This window comes from Psammomys obesus, unplaced genomic scaffold, assembly GCF_907164565.1.
Source record: "Psammomys obesus unplaced genomic scaffold, mPsaObe1.curated_primary_1811, whole genome shotgun sequence".
NCBI classification, from domain to species: Eukaryota; Metazoa; Chordata; class Mammalia; order Rodentia; family Muridae; genus Psammomys; species Psammomys obesus.
The window spans coordinates 11,437,107-11,464,451 of NW_026596091.1; the positions used below are offsets into that span (position 1 = coordinate 11,437,107).

At 45.4% G+C, this 27,345-nt stretch overlaps 1 protein-coding gene and 1 non-coding gene across 4 annotated transcripts in view; one reads left to right on the plus strand and one right to left on the minus strand.

Annotated features, from left to right (window-relative positions):
- Tmcc3 (transmembrane and coiled-coil domain family 3) overlaps positions 1–27,345 on the plus strand; it is a 251,773-nt gene that overhangs the window by 175,343 nt on the left and 49,085 nt on the right. Inside the window, exon 1 of one of the 3 annotated variants that reach the window (XM_055627781.1) lies at positions 8,688–8,937. The exons of 1 other annotated variant lie outside the window; for it this stretch is intronic. In XM_055627781.1, the coding sequence (XP_055483756.1) occupies positions 8,860–8,937 (78 nt within the window). In that variant the 5' untranslated portion in view covers positions 8,688–8,859. Of the gene's footprint in view, positions 1–8,687; positions 8,938–12,689; positions 12,796–27,345 lie in introns of those variants that run through there. One more of the 3 variants, XM_055627785.1, reaches the window with a different exon arrangement.
- On the minus strand, positions 425–549 carry LOC129691810 (small nucleolar RNA SNORA40). Its single transcript, XR_008722563.1, has one exon. It is a non-coding gene; the product is annotated as a small nucleolar RNA SNORA40 (small nucleolar RNA).

The following is a 27,345-nucleotide window of genomic DNA, read 5'->3' on the forward strand; positions in this document are numbered from 1 at the left end:
AGACCCTTGGTTTAACCTTCAGTACCACAAACAACAGGCAAGCAAGCAAAACAACTGGCAGGCTGCTATTCAAAGAGGCTGTGTTGCCTTCCATTTCTATCAGTGATGTTTGAATTACCTGGTTTCTCCACATCTGTGCCAACATTTCCTGTTAATGGTTCTTATTTTAGCCATCTGGTCAGTGTGTGGTGACATCTCCTTGTGGTTTTCATTTGCATTGTCCTTAGAGCTGATGATGTCAAACTTAATGTCATGTGATCATATTCTATTCATGTAGCCTCTTCAGTGAAATGTCTTTTGTATCTCTTACCTATCTTAATCATATTGTTAATTTTTTATGGTGTAGTTTTGATAATTCTCTTTTAATTACCAACTCTTCTTAAATCCAACTTTATTGTTCATACCATCATTTTGAGATGTCCTGCATACCATTCTTACATGTATCAAAATGCATAATGAACACTGAGTTTTGGGTTGCAAAAGTATTTATTTTTGTACCTGTATTTTATGTATTTGCCTACCAGTTACATACACACACACACACACACACACACACGCACACATACAGACACACACACACACACACACGCACACACACACACACACACGCACACATACAGACACACACATACATATATACACACACACAAATATGCACACACTACTGCTTTGGAGAATTCTCTGTCTTTTAACTCTTTTAGATATTTATTTTATTTTATATTTTGGAGTGTTTTGCCTGCATGTTTGAATGTACCTCAGAAGGTATCAGATCCCCTGGAACAGATGGTTGTGAGCCACCAGGTGGGTGCCGGGACTTAAACTCAGGTTCTCTGGAAGAGCAAAAAATTCTCTTAGCCACTGAGCCATCTCCAGCCCCTATTTAAAACAAACAAACAAACAAACAAAACAAAACTCACTTCTCTTTTGTTTTGTTTTGTTTTGTTTTGTTTTTGAGACAGGTTCTCACTCATAGAGATCCTCCTGTCTCTGCCTTCCAAGTGCTGGGATCAAAGACGTGCATCACCGTGCCCAGCTCTCTGGGGAATTCTTAATCCATTCTAGATACTGATTCTTGTTAGACACATGGTTGTGCTAATATTTTCTCCATTTTCTCATCTTAAGAAGGTCTTTCACAAAAGCAATAGTTTTAAACTTTGATGAGGTAAAATACATTTCTGTTCTTGTTAACATGGCCTCAGGTCTACAACAGAGGCAAAAGTTGGAGCGGAGCTCCGGAGCCTCTGAAGGCTGCCTGTAGAGCCTTCTTTGATAGTCATGTCTCTTGGGAATCTGTAACATGAAATCATTGAATTTGCTTTAAAAGGCACCGGGAATATTGGAAGGCGAGTCTCCCAGCCTGCTGAGTCAGTTTGAGTCTTCCCACTTTGTGGAGTGTTTCCCTTTGTTTAACAAGATATTGCCAAGTGGAAGTTTTGGGCTTCTGTGCCAGATCCTTGCTGATTATAAATAAATGAGGGAAATTGTTTCCTTATAGTCATATGGATTATGCTATATCAGAAAATAACTGTAAGGCTTGGTCATTTGCAGTTGGCAATAAACTAAGCAGTTAAAATTGGAGCTTCCTGCCTGCAATAGGCCAGGCAGTTTTTGAGCCCTGTCTTAGTTAGGGTTTCTATTGCTGTGAAGAGACACCATGCACAGCAGCCCTTACAAAAGAAAGCATTTAATTGGCACTGGCTTTCAGTTTCAGAGGCTTAATCCATTATCATCATGGTGGGAAGTATGTTGCCATGCAGGCAGACATGGTACTGGAGAAAGAGCTGAGAGTTCTACATCTTGATCCACAGGCAGGAGAGGGACTGTGAGCCACTCTGGGTATAGCTTGAGTATATGAGACCTCAAAGCCTGCCCTCACCAGGGACACACTTCCTCCAACAAGGCCACACCTACTCTAACAAGGCCACACTTCCTAATAGTGCCACTCCCTATGGGCTATTTTCTTTGAAACCACCACAGTCCCCAATCTAAATTTGATTATACTTTGAGCTATTTGAGTACATTTTAAGATATGAATTATTCTTTCTTTTGCTCTCTCTCTCTCTAAACTTTAATATAGAAAAGCTCTGATTTTAGTTTTATAAGTCTTTTCCTCAAAGGGAATACTTTCTGTATAATTTAATTAAAATGGGAGATTAAAGGGAAGAGCCTTTTCCTCCCTAAAAGGCATGGTTTTCCTCTAACAAATCAGACTTTGGGTTCCGAAAGACTGGGACACCCTGTAAAATAGAAGTCATGAGGGGACTGTGTCCTCCCTTGAACCTACTTCTGTGTCCTCAACATGAAAACCTTGGCAACTGTAGTGAGGTGTATTTTGGGGGGGCAATTCTCAGATTAGACAGAATGCCCCTTAATTTAATCTTCCTATTTTATATTCCAAAGATTAATAACAGCCTGTCTCAACAAAAGTGCTCGATAAAATAATTGGAAATTCAAAAACTTCAGTAACTACATGGTATCTCAAAATTAACAACACTCACTGTTCAGGAAATTTTTCTCTCTCCATTCCTCTGAGGGCAAATACTATCTACTGTCTTATGCTGTACCTTGGGTATTTCTTAACACTCCACCATCTATAAAATAAGTAGATACTGAAGAAATGTTTAATTCATCCATCTGTCAACCATCCATCTGTCATCTATACATCTGTAATCTATCCATCCATTCATCTGTCATCTATACATCTGTAATCTATCCATCCATTCATCCGTCATTCATCCAGCATCATCTATTCATCTGTCATCCATCCATCCATCCATCCATCCATCCATCCATCCATCCATCCCATAAGCATGTCTTGAAGACTATGTTAAGAACTGGCAGGAATAGACACACTTATCTAGAAGAAGGCATAGCCCTTTCCTTCTGGTAAACTAGAACTTGAAGAAGGGAATAGAAATCCTCTCCGGAAATATTTGACAATAGAGGACACTGTGGCTCTCCCTTGTTCTGGGGGTTTTTGGCCACTACTCCCCAGGGACAAGGGCGCAGAAGCAATGAACTGGGGATTCGGTGGCCCATGAGCACAAGTGGAAATGATGAGTTCCAGGGAGGCAGGTCAATGTTATACCGGTGAACAAGGGTTATATAGAACTTTGGAGAGGGGGTAGAGATTTCTAGGGTGGGTAACAATTATTGGCTGCAGGGCTAAGGTACTGACGTGCCTCATTTACATGGACAGGCATTCCAGGAATCCCAGGTGCTTGCTGAACGGGTTCTTATCAGGGTAAAGGGAGTTGGATCTTTGGAGCTGTAATTTCCCTAAGGTAGAGGCTGTGAAGATTCTGGTTCCCTAAGCAAAGAAGAGGAAGCCTTGCTGACAAGGGGAGTCCTCCATTTTGCACCTGAGGGCTTTCCGGGCATGGTAGATGGACTGCAGCCTTAGCAACAGGATTTCCCTATAAAACCCTGTAACTGTCACAATTAAAGTCTCAGTACAGACAAAAATCAAACCATCCACAGGGGCCACCTGGCGTAGACTGACCCAGGAAAGCTCCAACAGTGTTAATGGCCTATGAATACTCAGTGCCCCTTCTAGAGTTCTTTGTTAATGTGGGCCCCATCTATACTGTCTACAGTTCATGCTTTCTCTTGAAAGGATGCCTTTCTTATCTTATTTCTGCCCATACTCAACACTGAGTATTATATTGTTCATGATTCTTGAGGTTACATGAGTCAGAAATGTAAGCAAATGCCCTTAGCAAAGAGAGGAACACACAGCTCCATAATTCTGAAAAGAAGGGTTAGGCATGGCTAGGGTGCTGACTCCATGGCCAAGATGGCAGCTGGCAGCCTCTTACCTCTGTCTTAACAGACAGCTTCTGGCTCACTTTGACCAGCTGGATGTGATGGTAGTGTTTTCACCAGCTCCAAATGAGGCCTTGGGAGATTTGGCAGTTTTGATTTTAATCTTTGGGAAAGCAGCCACCATGTAAAGGAATCTAACTGCCCTCATGCAGAGAGGAGGTTGGTGGCAGAGAATATTAAATATTAAAGCATTTAATTTAAAAATATATGAACATAAAAAATGAGGTAGAGGTTTGCCAAACCTCCCCCCAACATACACACGCCACACACCTTCTTATGTAGATGGAGCTAACTTGGACACTCTAGTCTCAGCAATGCCAAATGGAAGAAAGGAAATCCACCTCCTCAGGAGGGCTGTCAAAACCTCTGTATGAACCAGTTTATCATTGTAAGCCGATCCTTTCACCATGGTTTGTCCCATAACAGCAGGTGATAGAAAAGGCAGGCTCCATTGCTCTAACAATTCCTGAAGGAGCCTTTCTGTACGCCGTGGCTTTCCCTACCCAGGGAGGCTGTCTGTGTAGTGAGTATATTCATCATGGCAGCAGGCTTATATTTGCCCAATTCTCACCAACAGTGCATTTCTTCCCCAGAAGGGACAGCCTGTCTCAGGAGCGACTCTCAATGGATGTGACTAAGTCACGTGACCCTACAGAGCCTGTCTTCCCTAAACCATTTCTTTCCTTAGGCACTGGCATTGGCTCCAAAGGAAGGGATGATCTATTTTCTCTTTGGGTCCTCTCTCCAAAGGAGAGCCAGATGGTGAGGAGATCACTTGTGTTCTTTCTCTTCTGGAACTTTGCTCTTGTGCTACTTAATGTGTGTGTGTGTGTGTGTGTGTGTGTGTGTGTGTGTGTGTGTGTGTGTTTTATTTTGTATGAGAGCCCAGCAGAACAGCTCTTGGGCAAATGGCTTATGAAATAAATCTAAATGTTCTCAAGTAAATAAATAAACAAGTAGCATGTTCTGTCAATTGAGAAGTGAAAGAGCCTGGTAGCTTTATTTCTTCTTTCTCATTAAGGGTCAGCATTCCAGGATGGACCTCTACGGAACACCAAGCTGGATAGAGAAGTAAAAATTAGATGCCTGCTGGAGCACAGGTCAAGATGCCACTGTGTCTTGTCAGAGCTCTCACAGCACACTGGCCTCTCTAGGTGTACACACACACACACACCTACACATACATACACACATACACACCTAAACACCTACACATACACACACACCCTTACACACCTACACACACACACACACACACACACACACACACACACATACCCTTACACACCTACACATACACACACACATCTACATGCCTACACAATGTACATCTTAAGTAGTTCTAAGTAGCTGGGGGCAAGTATCACATGGGGTTGAGGAGAAACCCCACAGGTGACCCATTAGATTTTTAGAAGGATCTTTGAAAGTTTATGTTGGCATAATGACTTGACAGTAACAGACTCTCAAGCTTTACTATCTGCCAAAGTATTTCCAGGGCTTATTTGAGAAGGTGCAGTAGTGACTTGATTTCCGAGCTGAGGCATTTATTGCTCTGACTAGCCACTGTAGATGAAGCTGGCTGCAGACTCGCAGAGATCCACCTGCCTGTCTCCTAAGTGCTGCTATACCATCGTGCCTGGCTATTGCCTTTAAATTTTTAATCTTGAAAGACTGTGTGTGTGAAAGTTAGGTTTACATTGCTTGTATGCTCCTCAGTAATTTTCATGGAATAACTTTGTCTTCTTAAAGAAATAAGTTGTTTCCCTATACTTGAATAGTGTTTTAATTTCTGTATGTTGAACACAGAATGCTTGCAGTTTCTATGGCTTGCTTTTTGTTTCCCAGGGTTGTCTGTGAAATTCACCCAAATTGTTTTTTAAGCTGGGGTTCAGTCTGTGACTCATGTTCTCACTTTACTATTTCTTTTCATAGACAGAAGCATGTTTTTTCAATGCTGTTAAATATTTACAGTTTATGCTTCTGGAAACCTGCTTTTTATGACTTGAGATAAAAAATCATCTCCAATTTTCTTTCAAAACATTGAAGTTAAAAGTTTTTTCTTTGTGTTTAAAAATAATTTTACTGTGTGTGTGTGTGTGTGTGTGTGTGTGTGTGTGTGTGTTGTACATACATATGTATGGGCACGTAGTTGCCAAGGTGTACCTGTAGAGGCTAGAGGACCAGTTTTCAGAATTGATTCTGTCTACCACGTAGTTTCCTAGGCATTGAATTCAGGCCACCAGGCTTACTGATAAGCCTCTGCCCTCTGAGCCTCTTGGTTTTTATCCTACTTGGTATTGATTTTTGTGTATGCTCTGAGGGGAGTCTGTCTTCCCCTCTTATGTGAAAAGGGAAAATTATGCCGTGTATTTCTTAATTTTTTTTCTAAATTTCTGTCTTCTTCCAGATGAAACTCAAAGTGCTGAAAATGTCCTAAAAGGCCCTGTGTGATCTCATCCTCTGAGACAGGCCCCTCCCTTACCCCCTGTGTGCCTCTGAGGGAACATGTCCTCCCTCCTCCTTGCTCTTCCTTGAACTCACCTCAAACGTGCCTGCTGCAAAACTCTTGACTTGTTCATCTATGTGTAATTTCTAGATTCCTTCATGTCTTAGTCAGTGAGTATTTCATTACTGTGAGGAGTCACACTCACCATAGCTTATAAAAACTCTTATAAAAGCAAGTATTTAATTGATGCTTGCTTACCGATTTTCAGAGGTTTATGCCATTGTCAGTCATCACGGTGGGAAGCACGGCAGCAAGCAGGCAGACAAGGTGTGAAGAAGCAGCTGAGAGTTCTGTATCCAGATCCAAAAAGAGGAAAACGGGCTTGGAATGGGCTTTTGAAACTTCAAATCCCACCCTGAGGGACAAGCTTCCTCCAACAAGGCCACACCCCTAATCCTTTCAAATAGTGCCACTCCCTGGTGACAAGCATTCAAGTCTATGAGCCCATGGGGGCTGTCCTCATCCAAACCTCCATGTTACAGTACTCTTCCTACCCCCCAAGTCTCTGCTCAAATATTGCCCTATCACAGAGTCTTCTCTGTGCATGACTGAAATCACACACACGCACACACACACACACACACACACAGGCACACTATCACAATCACATTGGAAGAATTTACCTGAAAAATCTCTTCAGGTCTGGTGTAGGTGTGTGTGTGTGTGTGTGTGTGTGTGAAAGAGAAAGAGAGAGAGAGAGATTTTAAAGGTGTTTTTTCCTCAAATGGCTTTAGATTAGGTTTCTGGTTCTTTTTAAGTTTTAATAATTTACTCTCCTTTCATCATAGTTAATATGTGATCACAATACATATATGTAAGGTACATATATCATACAAAAATGAACAAAGTCCTCCCATCTGTCTTCCAGCTTACCAGTCCTCCCTTCCTGACTCAGTTGCTTGCTGTTCACTTATTTCTGTAGTTTTTTTTTCTTTATCTTTTTAAGAAATTTTTATTTATTTAATGTATATTAGAGTGCTCTGTTTTTATGCACACCGGAAGAGGGAATCAGATCCCATTGTAGATGGTTGTGAGCCACTATGTGGTTGCTAGGAATTGAACTCAGGACCTCTGAAGAGCAGCCATTGCTCTTAACCGCTGAGCCGTCTCTCTGGCCTCTGTTTATCTTGTTAGAAATAAGCCATGTATATGTAAGCACACTCATATGTATATATGTATGTATATGATACATATTGCATTTTAATAAATGGTAGAACACCATATATTATTCTGCACCTTGCTTTATATTTTCCACTTAACTCTACCTGCTAGAAACGATTCCATAATTAGAGGGTAGTGCATCTGTTACTGCCTCATACTCCACTGAGTGGACAGGCCTTGGCCACCTGGTCTCTTTGAGCATGACACGTACGTAGCCCTCGGTTTTTATAACAGCTTCCTAGCTAGTGTCCCTTACTTATCTTTCGTCAGTGCCTCTCACAGGCCTAGCAGGCCTTAGACTTCCATTCTGATATCCTCAACTCCTGGTTCGAGACCCCCAGCGGCCTGCCTCACACCCACAGAACAAAGCTGAACTCAGTGTTCAAAGTACAGCCCCGCACAGTCCCCATTCTTCTCCCTTGTCCCTCTGTGCCTGAAGACAACCCCTAAACCAATGCCTTGAGGTTTTTTTTTTTTTTTTCCAAATGTGCAGCGCTGTTTTCTCTTAGCCAAGAAGGGGTAAACACCTTCCACTCATTGCTGGCAGAGCTCAGTGCGTGCTGGGCCTTTGGCGATCAGTGGTTTAAACCTGCTAATCCAGTCTCAGTGGCACGTCCAACATAACCGGACCTTATGTGATGAATTTTGGGTTGGGCAACCCTGATCTAACCCTGATTTCCAATGGGACTGCAGATTCCTCGTGGGCAGGGAGCAGTCACCGGGACCAGAGAACGCTAAAGTGGAAAGATAGCCCCGGACTTCAAAGTATCGCTTACAACACAGTGAGTCACACAAGCACAGTGGAGATACACAACACGGTGGAAGTGCGGCTCTGTGGGCTCCTGGGTGGGAAAACCACCCCTTCGTCCGGGAATCCTTAGCCCACCGTGCAGGTCCAGGGTAGCTGCCCAGCAAGTGTGCCTGTTGAATGAAGAATATACGAAAGTGAAGGCAGCCGGCAACCCCCAGTGCCCAAAGCCATCTTTCATCGCGTTCAAGTGGGTCCGTAACCCGTGCCGGCGTCGCTGCTCCGAGAAGCGGGAGCGTGGGAGCGCGTGGGACCGGCTCGCAGGCAGGGAGGGCGGCCGAGCCCGGCACCTGGAGCGGGTCTGGGCGTCGCGCGGGGCGCAGGGGCGGGGAGCGGGGGAAGGGGCGGAGACTGTCGCCCGCCTCCCCACCCCGGCGACGGCGCAGGGCGGCGGGGTGTCGGCAGCAGCTGCGGCCGCCCGCGCCACCCCCTCGGCCGCGCTCCGGGGCTACGGGGAGCTGAGCACGGCGGCCAGCTGCCAGCCCCGCGCCGTGCGCAGCGGAGTGGAGCGGCGGCCCCCGCCCCGGAGGACGCAAAGTTGCCAGTCCGAAGCGCAGGCATGCCGGGCAGCGACACGGCGCTCACCGTGGACCGGACCTACTCGGACCCCGGCCGGCACCACCGCTGCAAGAGCCGGGTGAGGGCGCGCGCGGGGCGGCGCGGGGGTGCGAGTCTGCGTGGGGAGGGCTCGGGCCGGGAGGGAGGCTCTGCGCCGCGGAAGCCGTCGCCGGTCCCTCCAGGCCGGGGAGGTCCGGAGGAACCTGCGGCCGGAGGACGCGCGGGAGTGGGTGGCTGGCTAGTCTCTGTCGCCATCCCGACTCCACGACGCTGTCGCCCCGCTCTCCTCCCCGCCAGGGAGCGCACGCTGCCGGCACCAGGGACTTCCAGGGTCTGGCTCCGGGCACCGCCACCTGCGGGGCTCGGCGTTGCTGCTGCATCCCCCCCCTCCCCCATCCCCAAGACTCGAAGCCTGGTCCCCGGCTGCGTGCGCCCCGGACGCGCCGCGGAGATCTAAAGTCCGTCTCGGCGGGGAAGCTCCGGAGTTGGGAGCCGTGCAGAGCCGGCGCCTTCGCCTCGGTTCGCGGCGTAATTTGCTGTTGCTGATTTTGGCTGTGAGCGAAAATAGCTCTTTTGAGCAAGCTGGGGAGACCGGCTCTGGAGAGCTTCAGTATCCTGACGGAGGCCACAGCCCCAGCTCTGGGCCTTCCCGGGGAACACCTTCCCTTCTGGGCAGCTCAAGTGTCCAGGCGGGGCGTGAGGCTCCCCTTGGCTGATTAAAGTGCCATTTGAAACAGCACCTCCTCTCTCTGGCAGGCGGTACCTGGAGTTGTTCTCTAGCCCTCCAACTTCTGACTTGCGGGAGGAACTGGGGATCTCGGCGTCAGCTTCCCTGTGTGAAGTTGGGAGAGATAGAACAGGCATAGTTTCTGCCCCATCACCTCCAAGATCCGTTGACCAGCCACACAGACGCTGTGGCCGTAAGTGACGGACTTATACAGGGATCCCTTATACAGAACGTGGGTAATTTAAAACAGTAATGATTACCCCAGAAGTGCCATGGTTACCTTATTTCGCTTTTCACTTTACTGCCTATTAATCAATTTAAGAAAATGATTTTTTTTTACATAAGTTTAATGTGTTTGGTGGAATCACTCCTGCATCGACCGACTCTTTGCCAGTTTCTTTAAAAGTTTCATAGTAATGCATTAGGAAAGTATTCCAAAACTCCATCTGGAAGAAGAACATTAGAATTTTGTTTACCCGCAGTCAGAAGTTTGTTGGGGGGGGGGGGGGGGGGGGTGGCGACTTCTTATGAACACAGCTGACTGAAGGAAAGGTCTTTTTCTAAAGCATTTGGAACCCGGTGGGCGCGGGGGAATAAAGTCAGTATCTCAGTTCACAGGAGAAATTGTAATCTTAAAATAATTTGAGAGCCTGGATTGTCACAACTCAATGATCTCTGTAAGGGTCAGAGTTAGTAATGTTCGAGGGATGGTGAGCTCACTGACAAAACTCATGGAGTGAGCTTTCCAAAATTCAAGCGTTGTTGCCTGTCAGGTGGAGGTGCAAACAGCGGTGCTGTCACACACACACACACACACACACACACACTCTCTCTCTCTCTCTCTCTCTCTCTCTCTCTCTCTCTCTCACGGGTGAGAAATGGAAAGATTAGCTGAACTCAAGACTTTAGTCTAGTTTTTCCACACCTGTCTGCCTTCAGAAAGTGCGCAAGACTTCACGTGGAGGGGACTTACTTACTTTCTTTAAAATCCTGCCTAACATTATCAGTACGGAGATATCGGGTTTGTAAGTAAACCAGGCAGTGAAACAGAGTTAGGTGCTGTGTGTCCTGATTGTTCTATGTAATTAGCCAACTGGGCAGATGAAATCTACGGAGGACTAGAAGAAATCAGTGGGAAGAGGGCGAGAGTTAAGTAGGCCAGGAGCCCAGTTCATGCCCTCCTTGAGGTCTAAATTTAGCCTTCTGGTCTGCCTGCTTTTAGTGTTTTTGTTGCTATTGTTTTGAGGTTGTTTTTGAAACAAAGGTCTCACTATGCAGTCCAAGCTGGCCTTGAATCTCTGTGACCCTCCTGTCTTAGCCTTCTGAGTGCTGGAATTACAGCCATCCATTGCCATGTGTGGCATTGCCCTTAGTTTGGCCATTGCTTTGTTTGTTTGTTTGTTTTTTGTCTGTCTTCTCCGTGGAGATATCAAGGTATCAGGAGAAGTAATACAAGAACTTTCCTCTAGTGGGGCTGGTGTAATTTTGCATCCCTCCTTAAGGCTGCAATAAGTCCACTGTAATGAGGGCACAGCAAAAGCAATTTTGCTGTTGCAGAAAGTACCATCCCATTAGGTGATCTAGCTGCTCCTTTGTGGAACTCAATTTTGATGTAGCTATAAAAAAGCATTTTCCCCCAACACCCAGAAAAGTGTGCTGTGCAAAAGAAAACACCAAATGATATTAAGGCTTAGTTTCTTGATGTTACTCTCACATTGGAAATAAATGAGGATTTTAAAAAGGGTCCCTGGAGTCAGACTGATCTGACAAACTAGCTCTCTTGTAAAATGCAAATAATTATTGAGGTGGGAGTGTGGAGGTGACTAGCCAGACAGGAATCTGAAGTTTCCTCCCCAAAACACCTTGTTGGTTAACAAATAGTTATTAAAAATTTTTTTAATCTAATCTTTTACCCACTGAGGTAACAGGGAAAATACACATAATTTTTGCTGGGTTTATTTAAGCCTTTGAGACTAGATGGTAATAAGACAGGGGACCACTTTAATATTGCAGAGGTCTGTTTGTACAGCCAGGTAGACAAACCTAGATTTTTAACAAAAATGTAATGCAACTAATGATGTTTCTCATTGTCGCTAGGCTAAAAAGCCAGAGCCATTCACATTTTTAAACTACATCTTTGTAAAACTCTAAAAAGATGCTTGTTAAGTTGACACACATAATATCTTTCTACTTTAAAAGAAAGAGCATATATAATTAGAGCCTACATTTTTTTTTTCTTTATGCCCTAGATAGTCGGGGCCTGTCACCAAAGCCTATATTAATAATATAGGTAGTCTGTCTTCTCTACCTTAATTGGTTTTTGCTAAGCGTGAGTCCAGTTTTTTTGTTTTGTTTTCTTGTGTTAGTTGGATCTCACTTTAAATGCTCCCTGATGCCACCTATAGCCACTTGGGTGCCGCTATGAACTGTCAGGGCTCCAGGGGGCTGACATAGCTTCCAACTATGTGATCACCAGGACAAGGCCCCAAGTAATTTGTCTGAGACTCCAGTACCCATTGGAGATGGTGGGGGACACTGGTAGAAGAGGTGAGGTCAGTTCGTTCTTCACATTGTGAATCTGAATCTTAAATAAGAGTTTTTGTTTTTATTGACAGTCATGTAATTCAGGTGTTACTGTTTTCATCTGTTTGTAAAAGGATTTTCTCCCTACTGCTGTATTGCAGGACCACTTGCTATTACTCTCCTACTGTCCCTATTACACTGTCAGCCCTGGGCTTTCTTTGACATCTCTGCAGGTGGTCCTTTAGCTGCTTAGAACTTTACTATTTCTATTTCATCAAGGTCCAAGGGAGGACCAGATTGTTTTCCTACAGACTCACCTTCATTAGGCTTACACACACACACACACACACACACACACACACACACACACATCCCTCTAGGGTGGATTGCTATGTCACTTGGACCTTCTAATTCTGTGCCTTAGTTTCTTCTGCACTGTAGGGGTGATATAAGGAAGGATGCAATTATGCCTATAAAATGTGAGGTGCATAATAAAAACTTACTTTGCTTATTTATTTATTTATTTATTTATATATTTATGCATTGTTATCCAGAGGTTCCATCAGCTTGAAGATGAAAAGCCTCCTAATCTCGTGGCAAACCCCCTGAGCGTCTTTTGTGCACCAGCTGCGGCTCTGAGCACCAGAAAGAGTGTGGTAGCTAGTTCTCCCGGCAGCTTGGTGCCTGGTGAGTCTAACTTATACCGCGGCAATGTAGACTTCTCTTCCACAGAAAGAACTGCTCATAATAAATACGAAAGTTTCTGACATCTGAAGTAAAACCCGTGTGGCACCCCACCCGAAGGCCACTTGTCGCACATTCGGAAGTGTGCTTCCTCAGGAACCATCCCAGTGGGTGCAGACGGAGTAATGGCTAGAGGCTGGGGAGGGAGGTGCGCTGGCCCTCCCGCAGTGGAACGAGCTGAGGAGCAGTGTGGTGATTGCTTGCTTGTCCTGGACAGGAAGTAGGACAGATAGAGACCGACTCTTGTAGGTGCCCCTGACCCAGGGATGTGGCACACTGAGTGGTTTCTGAGGACTGTTTTAATCAGTGCTTTGTTTTATTCTGGACTTCAGCAAAGAGGCTGAGTAATGGTGAGTGTCTCAAGTCAGAATTTGTTTATGTTTGTTTTTAAAGGTGTGGTGACATAGGCCTTTAATCCCGGCACTCACAGGTAGATGGAGGCAGGTGGATCACTGTGAGTTCCAGGCCTGCCTGGTCTATAAAAAGAGTCCAGGACAGCCTGGGTTGCACAGAGAAACTCTTCTCAGCAAAACAAAAGAATATGTTTACGTTAGGAGGGGCAGGTTGACCGTACGCGTGTTTCTTGAGCTATGCCTTGCGCAGGCTCACTGGCTCTGCCTTCACAGAAGAATGACTTGCCAACCACCACCAGCAGCTCACACATGCCTGTCACATCCGCTGTAGAGCAGCAAGACAGCTGCTACCAAGTTGGATCTCAAAATATGTTTTCCTTTCAACACTTCCTGAATTCCCAGAGCCAAAACCTGGAGTCCTAGATGAAAATTACCCACATCGCCAGGAGAGTCTGCAGTGTTTTTAGCCTCGCTGTTTCTTAATTGTGTTTTTGTGTTTTCAGTGGAGGGGGTGGTGAGAGAAAAGGACGAGAGAACTGTGAATCACTGTGCTGTGAATCAGAATTAGGACATCTCATTCCTTCTAAAAAGGAACATCAGGATACATGACTTGTGCATCATCTTGCCGCTGCATGGACGTGCAAGGGCTGCGAAGTGGAGGGAAGCAGGGTCCTTGTTGAGCACTTTTCTTCAGTGAGGCAAAAAGAACACGAGTGGAAAGCATGTAATAACAACAGCCAGTGCAAACCAATTGCCTCATAGACACCAGAACTAACGAAGGCTTCAAGTCCAAGCTCCCCTAATCCTCTAACTGGAGCTTAAGCTTAACCACTTCCCTGCTGCTCCCTGGGGTGAGTTCTGGAGAGCTGCTCCGTCCTGATAAACCGAATAAGCATGTTAAGCAGCCTCATCTTGATAAACCATTTGGCTGCTTTGGGAGAGAGATGTGTATGGCTCCTTTGAGCACCCCCTTACTTGAGCGTTCTAGATTCTGATAACGTACTCCTTTCTAGCCTTCTGTGCCTAGTTCTATATTCCAAGTAAACTTTTGAATGAATGATATGGAATGATAATTTGTGGACCTTTTTTATAATGCCCAGCATAAGAATTCTGTTGAGGAGTTTGGAGGAGTTTTAGAAGGTCTTAAGGAAGGTCTCGGGTTTAAGATAATTAGAGCAGGACTGGAGAGATGGCTCAGAAGTTGAAAGCTCTGCGTGCTCTTCCAGAGGACCCTGGTTTGAGTTCCAGTAACCGTGTGGTGGTTCACAACTATCTGTAAATCTAGTACCCAAGGATTAGGCCCTCTTCTGGCTCCCAAGGGCACTGCGCACACGCAGTATACAAACAGACACACAGGCAAAGCACCCCCCTACCAAATAAATGAACAATTTTTTTTTAAAACTAGGAAACTATCTTTTAGGCTGATGTTTGGTCTTTAGAGGGTAGGCCACTGGCGAGCATGGTAAAGGTGGTTGCTCCTCTGAGGGCTGAGTCCAGAAGATGCCTACAAATCTTTCCTGACTAGGAAGAATGTTCACTGCTATTTTGTGCCACATGGTTGGTCAGCAGGCAGTCTTCTGGGAAATCCTTTGGAACAAGTCACCTGCCTTTCATGTTTCCCTCACGACACTCAGGGGAAGCACTCGAAAGTGGTTCAGGCTGCTGGCTCTGGAGTCTCCATCTTGGCTGGACCTCCAGTAGTTCCTTGGGCATCTGACCCAAATTAGCTTTCTAAAGCAGCTGTCAGGGTGCTTACTGTTGCACACATGAGATGATGCAACATGCATCAGCAGCCTTGGGTCCAACCCCTGCGAGGTGACCATGAACGCCCGGGGGAAAACACCTGCGGAAGTGCAGCGACGGCCGCTTCAGGTTCTGCCTTCATGTGGAGGCCTCTGGTTTGGTCCATGGCGCTTCATGTTCTCTGAAGAGGCCAGACCTGGTTTCCAGAAATGCATTGCATTCAACGTGGGTCCTTTCATGCCTTGGCTCTGAGGGTGTTTGAAGAGCTTCATGGAGAGCAATTTAGATGAACTGAGAAAATAGTAAGCCAGTAGCCACACTAGATTCTTTATGGGTCCTTTCTGCTACTGGACAGATCATCCATATTCCTCATATGGTGCAGGGCTGGGAGTTTAGACTCTAGGACTCACCACCTTAGAGCCTGAAGAGAATACATAGACACACACACACACACCCCTACATATATCACACACATACATACATACATATATATACACACATATATGTACACACATACATATGTATATATACATTTTGGTACTGGGGATCAAATCTAGGGCCTTTGCTAAACATGTACTCTGTCATTGACCCACACAGCCCCAGACCCTGGAAGGGGATTTAGACCATTCCATTTGCAGAAATAGAAAAGTATATCATTCAAACTATAACCAGTAAAATTATGTAACTAACACAGACTGATTAGGACTCACCATTTCCCATCTATTGTCTTAACAGGGAATCCCTTAAAAGACAATTGCTTTAAAAATGTGTATGTGTATTTAAAACAAATATATGTCAAATATGCATTTTAAATCAAGTATATATTTTAAATTGCACTATGTACTGTTGGGGCTTGAACTCAGGCCCTATCAAGTTAATTGCTAAATTCTGCAGGAAGATTACCTTAATTAAACTAGGGAGAATGAACACAAAATTATTTTTGGTGGAGGAACTTGGGAGGTAGCTCACTAGGTAAGAACACTTGATGTGAAAACAAAAGGACATGGGTTTAATTCAGGTTAATAGCCCGTGTAAAAGCTGGGCATGGCTTAGAATGCCAAAATTCAATGGTTCGATGGGTAAAGATGCTTGCTGCCAAGCCTGATGACCTGAGTTCAGTCCCGGACACCCACAGAGTGAAAGGAGAGAACCACATCCCACAAGCTGTCTTCTGACCTTCATAGATTGCTGGGGCACACGCATGCCCTCTTCCAAATAAATACAAAGCAACATAATTTTAAAATCAAAGAAAAGCATAAGGTGGAGAGTGATAGGGAGAGCCACCTAATGTCTTTCTCTGTTCTCTGAAAAATGCACACGCCCACACCCCCACACGCCCACAATGAGCACATACCCCTGCCACCATCACACACTGATTCTTTTCAGTGAAGAATTGCTTGAATGGATGTAAAATCGTGGGGCTTGTCTAGGTAATAGCATGTATTGGAGTGACTGAAGTGTTAGACCCGTATCCTTCTGAGTTTATTTGCAGGTTTGTGGGGGAGGTAGCAGAGAAGGCACAGCAAATGTACAAAGCCACGTGGCTACATTGGATTCTTGCCACTTAAAAACCTCTTCCTCGGGGCCTCTTTCGGCATCTTTGTGTTTTCAGTATAAAGTTTTGTGAAGTGAGCTCATCCTCATCCTGGCCTTTCGCCAGCTGGGACAGGAAACGGGGAATGATACACAGATGCGCAAGCCAGCTGGGACAGGAAGTGGGGAATGACACACAGATGCACAAGCTGTTCAGTGCCCCATGCATTGTGCGGGCATTCAGCCTGAGCTCCCTCCCACCCGGCTGCCGTCGCCTCTGAAGCGTTCGGTTCTGTGAGCCTCCCATCCAGAGAATCTTCCAGCACCTCCTGTTTTCAGTGTACAGATTGCATGTCCGGTACCTGTGTTGCTTCAGACCGGAAGTGGTTCGCATTTTGGATTTTCTTGGGAGTCTGGGATATTTGTGAATGCATCATAAAATGCCTTGCGTTTGGCACCCAAGTCTAAACTTGAACTTCATTTAGGTTTCACATATACCTGTATGCCTACCCCGAAGATCATTTTACATCATGTTTTGTGTGCCTGTGTTTCCACCATGGTTCGTCACATAAATGCTCAGGTGTGGCATTTTCTACTTGTCTCATCGTGTTGGTATTCAAAATTAAGAAGTTGGACTATTTTGAGCATTTGATTAAGAACATTCAACCTGCATCTTACTTTTTTTTTTCAGCCAAGTCTTAAACCTTAAGTCAAAACCTCCCTCTGGTTCTCGGCTGGGGAATGGATCGCCTGCTCCATTGCAGGGCGTGGAGACAGAGCATCTAATGGCCTGCTGAGAGATGTCACATGCGGTGCTGGCCCCCCTTCTTCTAGAGGAGAACCTCTGCTACTTTTGCCATGTACACCGACTTGACGCTAACCTGGAGTAAAGCGTGGCTTCTCTTTGCGCTGTGTCAGGCATTTCTACCTAAATGCTACGCCTGGCTGTACCTCAAAGCCTGTATGTCAGATGTAGTTCTCACTCACTTTCTCTTCTCCAAGTCCCCAAGCCACCTCCCAGCACAGCTCCTCAGCCTCCCCCTTCCCCACAAACTCAGAGGTACACTTCTTAAACATACAGCTACGTGTTCATTGTCTGTGACCTCACTCTCCCAGCAGATTCCCAGCTTTGAGGGACAGAGGGATGGCTGGGAGTGTCCACTTGAGTGTCTGCTCTACCTACCAGCTGTGTGAGCAGCTACCGGAAGTGGTGTTGGGTAACTTTAACAGGCACCGTGTCTGTTGAGTCATTCGTGGTCTACCACAGAGTTTCCCAGGCCTCGGTCCCTCCCGTACTGCCCACACACAGCTCGGTGCCACCTGCGCTATTATTTACTTAATATTTCTAAATCATCTCACTCTTTAAAACTTAAGTTCATTTTAAAAATATCGACAGGACTGTGCCAGCTGGGTGCCGTCTGAACTTGAGGCCTGCAGTCCCAGAGTGAGTGATGAGCAAATGGTGGGTGATTGTGCTGTGGGGGGGTGTCTCCACCCTGCCTTTTTCCTGGGCTGGATCAGCTGAATTGGGTTGAGGCTTGAAGAGAGAAACCTCCTCACCCTGACCCTGTTATTTAATCCTTTTGCCATCGGCCGCCTGAAGGAAGTCAGAATTATCAAGGAAAATACTCTTCTTAGTGCAGCTGGTTGTCCCCAACTCTCAGTCTCCTCCTGAAATGGACACACTGCCTAGAGGATGCCTAGAAATGCATTTTCCCAACCTTTGCCCAATAAGAAACTCAAATCCAAATCTCAGTGGGGTGGAGCAAGATACTAGATGGTCCTTTTAATTTGCTTCTCTGTTTTCTTTTTCTCCTCTGGCCTTGTTTTGATCCTGTGTTTGTGTGCACATTTGTTTGTATTACGTATACAGACTGTCAATAGTCCAATAAGATTTTCTTTACTTTACAGTATGCTTTATGAAAGCATACCCAAATAACTGTTCTCATTTCTCTTTTAGTAGTAGTTGCACAAGCTACTGGGCACTCTCTTAGCAAAAGCTCCGTGAGATCAGTTTCCTTCTCTGTGAGCTACCGTGAGTGTCACGAGCCTGTTCCAGGTTGCTGAGGCTGAGCTATGTTCATTCAGGACACTTTTCTGCTGACACTGTTTCAGCTTACCCTGGGGTTATCTGGAGGGAGCCCAAATGCCCTGTGGTTGGAGAGTTACCTCTGTGGACGTGGGGTGAGGCGTCAGCATCCCAAGTTTGGTTTCTATGGCCTGCAAATCTCTTTCATACTTTCTGGAAGTTGAAAAAAAACATACATCAAACCACAATTGTTAAGAAATTTCCACACGCATGTTTTGTGTAACACACCTCAGATCCTTTGGGTACCAAGTAAAGTGTAGACCATTTGCTCTAACTTAACACAGATGTTGTTTGGAATGAACATATGTCCGCTGTGGTAGGTGGATGGCAGCCTGCCCAGGTGGGAATCCTTGAAGGAGGTTAGGAATAAGTTGTGCCCGCTCGGGCCGTGTGCGTCTACATTATGTTTAGTCTTTTGCTGACCTGAGGGAAACTGAGGCAGGCGGTGGCAGAGCTTCTGCTACAGAGCAGAACTCCTAGAAGACACAGATCTTTAGGATGTTGAGAGCACACACCCGGATTGTGGGGCAGGGGAAAGTCTGAGTTGTGTGAATTAAGGCTGAACGTAATTACACTGTGTGTGTTGACTTGGAAGTGAAACAGTTGAGTGGTGCCTGCAGCTGCAGCCCCTGAGAGGAGTGTTGTCCAAAAACCATACCTTAACTGAAAACCACGCTGTAGGACCTAACATATTTAACTTCATTGTTTGCAATTGTGTGTGGGGTCCGCAGTCCCTCTGTCTGCTTTTTGAATCTATTATGATTGTCATGAGGGCCCAAACTTGACTTGAGATAGTCAGCACTGTGCTATTTTAATCTCACTAATTGGAACAGGTGGCCTCTGTTTGAGACTGAATCACTGGTTGGCATGGATCTTCATTTATCTGACAATCTGAGGCCCATTCAGTATGAGCTGATGATTGTTTTGGCATCAGGCAAAGGCCTTGTGAGCCCAGCAACAGGGGACTCTGAGGAGACCAAAGAAATACAACAGTCGCCTTCATCTCTGGGTCTAACTGCAAAGCACAGCACCAGCCGAGGGCCGCAGCTCGGTGAGCACAGCCAGGTGCTGGGGCAAGGGACTCACACTTGTTCCTCTTGACGAGGAGAAGGTCTCTTGGGGCTCCCTTGACTCTCCCTGATGAGGTGGCTTCCTCTAGGAGGACCTTGTGTTGTCCCAGTGTTTTCATGAGTGTTAGCGAAGGGGCATGCTCTGGCTGACTCATCCTCCTACAGGAACTCAGGCAGAAACACCTTAACACACGTCCAACGCAAGCAGAGATGACCTGAGGTTAGGAGCTTCTCCAACTGTGTGTGTCTTTACAGTAAGTGTTTGTGTTGGGTGTTTCGTCCCCATGCTAAGACACCCAGCATTAACCGCGTAAGCAAAGGGAAGGCTGATTTTGCTTGGCTTGGGAAGTTCCAGTCTGTAGTCTTTGGTTCCATTGATTCTGGGTTCATGTTGAGGCAGAACATCCTGGCGATAGGAATACGTGGCAAGTACTCACTTGGTGGTGAACAAAAAAACGAAAACAGAAGAAATGCTAGGGACAAGAGACGACCTCTCAGAACGCAGTCCCAGTGACTTAATGCCTCCAGCTAGACCTGTCCTCCTAAAGCAGTGGTCCTCGGCCCACTCACCCCAGGGTCATCTAAGACCATGGAAAAACACAGATCTCTACATTACAATTCCTAGCAGTAGCAAAATTACAGTTGTGAAGTAGCAACAAAAATAATTTTATGGTTGAGGGATCACCACAACATGAAGAACTGGAATAAAGGGTCACAGCATTAGGAAGGTTGAGGACCACTGATCTTCAACAATCCAGAATGTTTCCAAATAGCCCAATCACCTAGGATGCCAAGCATTTGTTTAACTGTGAGGGAACATCAGAAACTCAGACTATAATAATGTGTATCTGTAGTGTCTTCTCAGTGTATAAGCACAGAATCCCAGCTTCTTCACCCGGTACCCAGATTCTCTCAAATGACTTCAGTCCTTCGCTCAGTCTAGCACTCGACCTGATCCCTCTCACAGTGGACAGCTGGCTCCACCATGCTTGTGGACACCCATCCCGTATTGTCTAGGGACATGGCCATGTCCTCTCCCCCTGGGCTTGGAGTCTGGAACGTGGATGAGACTTTGTGAATGTTGAATGAATGAGTACCAGTGGTGTGCTGGGTTGCAGCAAGCTGGACTGGAAAGGCTGAGAAGGCATGTTCTGCTCTCAGTCCATCTCAGTGCAGAAGAACCAGCCTTGGCTCCATTGCTGCAAGGGATGTATGTCAGTGTGTGCATATCCCAAGATAAGGTTAACCTTCTCTGTATCGAAGGACCATATCGCTTCCGGCCTTTGGTGATTCGCTATGCCAGCAACTTGCATGTACTTCCTTTGGCAATGTGTAAAATCATTTGCTAGGAGCTACGTCCCTGAAAGCGGTCTGAGACAAAGGGCACCTGCTTTGTAGCCTGTGATATCACCACACACCTTTGCTGTGTAGAACACCAGGAGCTAGAAGTGTGCCACAGGTTTGTGGACCCACCAGGAATGAATTAACGAGCTTCGTTCGGCTCACATCTCTGGATGCAAGGTTTTCTCGGAGATTTGGATCCTGCTGATAATGCTGGTAGCTCATTTTCATTTAATCCATGTTTTCCTGATGCAGATGAGGTGGGCCACACGTGAAAGTTTTGAACTTTGTGGAATGTATACAAGAAGTTGCTGGCACAGTTAGTGACACCCTCTCTGAGCCCCTCAGCCAGATTCTCCTGATAGTTAAGGCTCACAGAACTAGATGGCACTAGGTAGACTGTGATTTCATAGATTCCGAGCAAACATTTGTTTGTTCCTGAGCCCCCTGTGTTTCTATTCTGGCCATGTACACACTCATCTTCTGAATAGATTTGCAGGAGTCTTTTATCTATTAAAGAAGTCATGGTACAAATGCAGCTTGTCACTCCTGGTTATTATATTGGTTTCTCTTACTGTGTAACAATTGCAAATGAGCATCTTCAGAACAAAGCCTGCTCATTGTTTCGTGGTTTCCCGGCTCCAAGTCCAGGTGTACCACAAGCACTAAGAGTTTCATCAGCCTGAAATTGAAGTGTCAGCAAGGACCGAAGTCTCAAGGGTCTGCACAGGTCCTGTTGCAAGCTCTCTGGTCGCTTACAGAATGATGTTTCTTACAGCTAACCGTAGGACAACAAGCAGAGACTGTCCACCACTCCCTGCCACCTTCACCTTTCACAGCTTGGCAGCTCACTTCTTCAAGACCTACAGTCTCCGTTCCTTTGTCTCTCTTAACCGCCAGATCTGACTTTTGAGCTCACCTTATAGGGACAGGCCCAACACATACTACACTTTGATTAAAGTCAACTGATCAGGACCCTTAATTATGTTTGGTGAATTCCTTGGCCATAGAAGATAGCCTAAGCACAGGAGTAAAGTCTCGTCCTGCTCTCAAGTCTTGCTAGAATCTAGGGTGGGGAGGGCCATGTCTTGGGAGACTGTCTTAGAATCCTGCTATTCATGATGCTTCATGTTCTGTGTGTGGATGGGAGGAGATAGAGCTAGCATAGAGAAAACACTGGGTAATAGTAGCAGGCTTTGCCAGGCAGACATGTGGAAGTCCTTAGGCCTGGAGGTCTGTGCCCTTCTTAGAATTGCCTTTGCTCCTTACAAGCCCAGCTCATGTTCTCCTCATCTGCTTTATGGTTTCTGTTTTCCTGCATTTGGATTTTGGAACCAGGTAAAATCACTTGGCTGCTTTTCACAAGTTACAGCACTTTTTTTTTTTTTTTTTTTTTTTGCATAGTTACCTGTTTTTAAAAATACACTGCTTCCCATATGGACTGAACTTTATTATTTTATCTTCTTCTTTTTTTTTTTTAACCTTTTCTGTGAGTTTCAAAACTAATGAACTCTGCTGGTTGTAATTTTGATGTGGTTATTCTGGATCTTCATCCTCCCACCTCCTCTCAGAGGAGCTGAAATGAGCATTTTGAGAATTCTAGCACATACATTTAGAAATTTTCAGGCAGGCATGATTCCAATATCATTTACAACAGTGAGAGGCCAAAAAAATGGGGGCGAGGATAGAAAAGGAGTGTGTGTGTGTGTGTGTGTGTGTGTGTGTGTGTGTGTGTCCTTTTAGGCAGGACAGATGCCTCAGTGGCTAAAAGTTCTTGCTGTGCAAGTCTGACAACCTGAATTCAACTCCAGGAACCTCCCCTGGAGCCCACAGGGAGAAGAAACAACAAAGCCTTGAGACCTACAAACACACAGGTGATGAAACAAAAATGGCTTCTCACCAAGTGTGATGGTTTTCTCGTTGCTATGGCAAAATACTTGATCAGGCCAGGTAATAGAGCACAGTACTGTAATCCCCGCATTGGAGGCAGGAGAGTTACTGTCAATTTGAAGCCAACCTGGTCCATATAACAAGTTTCAGTTCAACCAGGGCTACATAAGACCCAGCCTCCCATGTGGAGCAAACCTGATAGAAGCAGTTTAAAGGAGTAAGACTTAATTGTAGCTCATGGTTTGAGAGGGCAGGCATGGCAGCAAGAGCAGCTTGGTCTGTGGCAGAAGCATACGGCAGCAGCTTGTCTTGGTCATAAACCAGGAAGCAGAGAGCTTAGGCTATCGGAAATGGAGATGCCTCCCAGTGACCCGCTTCCCACTAGGTACTAACCCCTCCCAAAACAGTGCCACCAGCTGGTGACCAAGTGTCCAAACATGAGCCTGTGAGGCCATTTCACATTCATAACTGGTTTATTTGGCGTCTGAAGGCATTACAAGATTTCAGATCTAGAGGCAATATGCCATTTCTTACCATGCTCTTTTTTTCCATTCCCCTACACCTGCCTCAGTGTAACTGCAGTAGGGGTTATTCAATGTACATGTGATCATCTTTGGCTGTCTGCCTACCTTTATCTCTGTGTCTGATACAGAGACAGGTTGAAACTGTTGTCTTTGCCCAGAAAACTAGCGTTGACATTTCCTAACCCGGCCCAGGAGTGTATTCAGGGTGGGGGGCCTGTTTTTATTGTTCGTGCTTTCATTTGGGAAAGGTGCTGGGCTTTGGGAAAGCCCCCTTACAAATCACCATGTAGTATTTGCTGTATAAAGCCAACCAAAGCCTTCCTAGTGTGCTGGGCAGGTAAGGGGCCTCCCTAAACGGGTGGTTACTAAGTTTGTGGGTTCCAGAGTTACAGCAAGAGCCTTCCCTCCTTCCTTCTGGTGATCCCAGGAACAGCTCAGAGGTTTTCCCATGCTCTCTAGCACCTGCAAATGCCCAGCTGGGCTGTCTAGGTGGGTGAGAGTGCCTAATCCCACTGTTGAGGAGGCTGACTAAATCTGTGAGAGAAAAAACAAATGAGGATAGATGACGTGACCTCGTGGCTTTCCGTAAGTTGCCCATTTAAAAATAATTCAAGTGTTTGGAATGATTTTGATAACAACAGGTTGATAAGCAATAAGACAGAGTTGAAAGATGAAGCAACTACCTCTGAATACAAAAACTATTTTGTTTTCTCATACTTGGGGCATTTCAGAAATCTCAGACATTTTTATCAGTAGACGCTACTCTTAAGTAATTGCTTCTTAGTTTATTTACACAACGGCCAAAGATAAGCCTGACTTTTTTTTTTTTTTAATAGGGAAGCTAACTTATTAAACTCTCAATGGATTTTAATTTTCTGGTGTTTATGATTGCTTTGCTTGTGGAATTTAATTTAAGTTTGAAGTTAATGCCCTGTGGATGTAAATGCACTGACATCAGATTCTAGGATTCTAAGGTAATGAAATGGCCCAGCAGAAACAGCATACTGTACAGAGGAAGGATGGTGATCAGAATCTGACAAGGAGCATATCAAATTGTCAACCCAATGGTTTCCATTAAATAGTGCGTTGACAGATTTTTCATGATAACTAAATCCTTCAGATGTGTGGGAGGTTGGGAGGGTGGATATTTAATAAAAATAAGATCCCTGTGTCTCCTATCTCCTGTTTGAACCTCCACCAATCTCTTTCCTTGTTTGCATCAGCCGCTGATCAGTAATGGCCCCAGGTGCAGCTGTGTGGGCGTGGTCTCCTTCCCTACCTCCTCCCAGGTCTCCTCAAGTTGTTCTGTATCTTTGTACAGCGGACATCAGACAGGTTAATAAACAATGAACTGTGTTTGTATTATACTGTTTTTCACATAGATGGTATCTCTTGAAACTGCTCTTTTTCAACATTGTTCTTTGTAACTTTCCCCACTTTTACTGTCCTCCCCCTTTTAAGTTTACATCACTATACAGAGGAAAAGGGAAGCAGAGTGTGTGCAAGGCAGTTCTAAAGGAGAATGGGGAAGTTGCTTCTGAGGTTTTTAGCCATAGGGGAGAGCATCTCTGGAGAACATACCTCGGAGGAACAAGGGAGGAGCAGAAGAAAAAGGTCTTCAGCCTTGCTGTCTGTTCTTGTGGATTTTTTAGAATTATAGCATCAATTATTTTGGGCAAGGGTGCGATGTATGGAAGTCAGTGCACGACTCTTTCTCTGCCCTATGGGCCCAGGGATCAAAAGCAGAGCGTCAGGCTTGGTGGCAAGCATCTTATTCCCTGGGCCTTCCTGCCACTCTGCCTTTTTCTTGAATATCTTCCCCAACTGCTTGTACTTAAGCAGTGATTTTTTTAAACTGTTTTTGATATCTTTAACGGTTTTTGTTTTTATAAGTGGAGATTGTGTGCCAAGGTATTGGACAGTATTTAGCTCAAATATGTGTATTTTAATTTTGCCTAAAAGCAAATATAACATAGTTGTTCTGGGTGTGCCAAGGGGTACTTTTCAGGTCTAGTCAAGACTTTAGCTTCTCTACCCCCTTTAAAATATATAAAAATCGATGTCAGCATCTTACTTATTGCAACGTAACTCACAGAAGTAAATGTCCCGTTGTAAGTGTTTATGAATTCTAATAAAGGCAGAGTCATCCAGTTAGGATACAGCATATTTTCCAACACCTCCAAAACGCACCTTTTGACAGTCTTTTTTCAGCTGCCCTAGCCCCTGGCAGCCATTGACCTGACCTTTGACCTTAACAGTTCAACTTTTCTAGAATGCAGAAATACAGTTGCCTTCCCAACCATGTTGCTTTTTTTTTAAATTAACATAATGCTTTTATAATTCCTCCTTGTAACACTACTCCCCAAGACAGACCTGTTTTTCCTTTGAGAAGGATCTCAGTGTGTAGCCCAGGATGGCCTTCAACTTCCTGCCCTGCCTCCTCCTGTGTGCTGTACTCCTCCAGGCAGTGCTCCTTGCTCTTGACTGAACAGTGGCAGGATGTTCTTCAGAGCAGTGTGAAAAGCATGACTGGAGAAAGATGAAGAATGGCGAACTGTCACAACTCTCGTATATGGCTGACCTTTTTCTTGCGTGAATACCTCAGTACTATGAAAAGGTGTGTGGGGAGGAGGTAAGTGATTCGTAATCCTGTCACTTTTCAGACATGTTGACCCTACGGAATATACAAGGCGCATGTTAAATAATATTGTGTAAGCTATGTGAGAGTAAAACCATGTTGTCTTAACCTAGTCTACTAACTTGCTAGATGCATTTTAGCAGAACATCGCAGCTGGAAGTCAGAGGCCATGAGGTCAGCAAGACTCCGTGAGAACCACGGGACCTCGCTCCTGAGATCTCTGCCGCCCATCCTCCCACCTCCATGTCTTTCCATCATCTTTCTTCTCTATGTCTAAATTTCTCCTTCTTTTATGGATACCTTCACATTGGATTAAGAACTATCCTCGTTTATCCCTTCAAAGGCCTCATCTTGAAATAGTATTTCTGAGGTACCGGCAGTTAGGACTTTGTGTGTGTGTGTGTGTGTGTGTGTGTGTGTGTGTGGTTTGTTTGTTGTGTAGCCCCGGCTGGCCTGGAACCTCCTTTGTAGACCAGGCTGGCCTTGAGCTTATGGCGCTTACCTTTCTCTGCCTCCTGTGTGCTTTGCTAGGAAAACACAGCAAAGGCCCAAGAAGAAAACAAAACACACAGACTTCCACTATCCAGCAGTCACCAGGGCTTACAACCAGGTTTCTGGGTCACTGCTCTTGAGATGGGTGGTAAATTGGGCCTATTGGTTGGAAGCAGAGACTTAGAATGATCAAATTAGGCTCCCCTTGCAGCCTTTCCACGTAATAGTGTGACCTTGGCCTGTTTGAGCCTGAGTCTTAATCCATGGCATGAGTATCATGTTATCCACACGGCATTGCTGTCAGAATTGCCTTAACCCACATGGCAGCCTTTACTGCCATCGATGTGAAAATATTTACCGACATGTCAGGAGGTAATGCTTGCAGATCGGCTGAAAAAGTTGACAAAAAGTCTGTACAAAAATCACATTTGTTTATAAAATGAGGCCTGCAAATAGGATAGCCTTAGTGAAGCTGGCTTGGATAATTAGGTATTTGGTGCCAGCCCTGCAGTGTACTTTCTTAATGGGATTTTGAACAAAGTATAATAAGGGATGTATCCCTGGACCTTACTGCACATTGGGGGAGCAGCCTGTGTCATGGAGTGTAATCTGTAATGCTGCAGCTGCCTGACTGATACCTCATTTGAATCCCGGTGTGGGTCAGCGCTCCTGTTTGGCGACCAGAGGTAGAAGTTTTCCGCCGTAGGCAACCCAGGCTCATGCCCCAGCGTGGAACTTTAGAATTCTCCTTCAGCTTTCTTCTCAGATAGGGTATCATCATCATCATCATCATCATCATCATCATCATCATCATCATCAT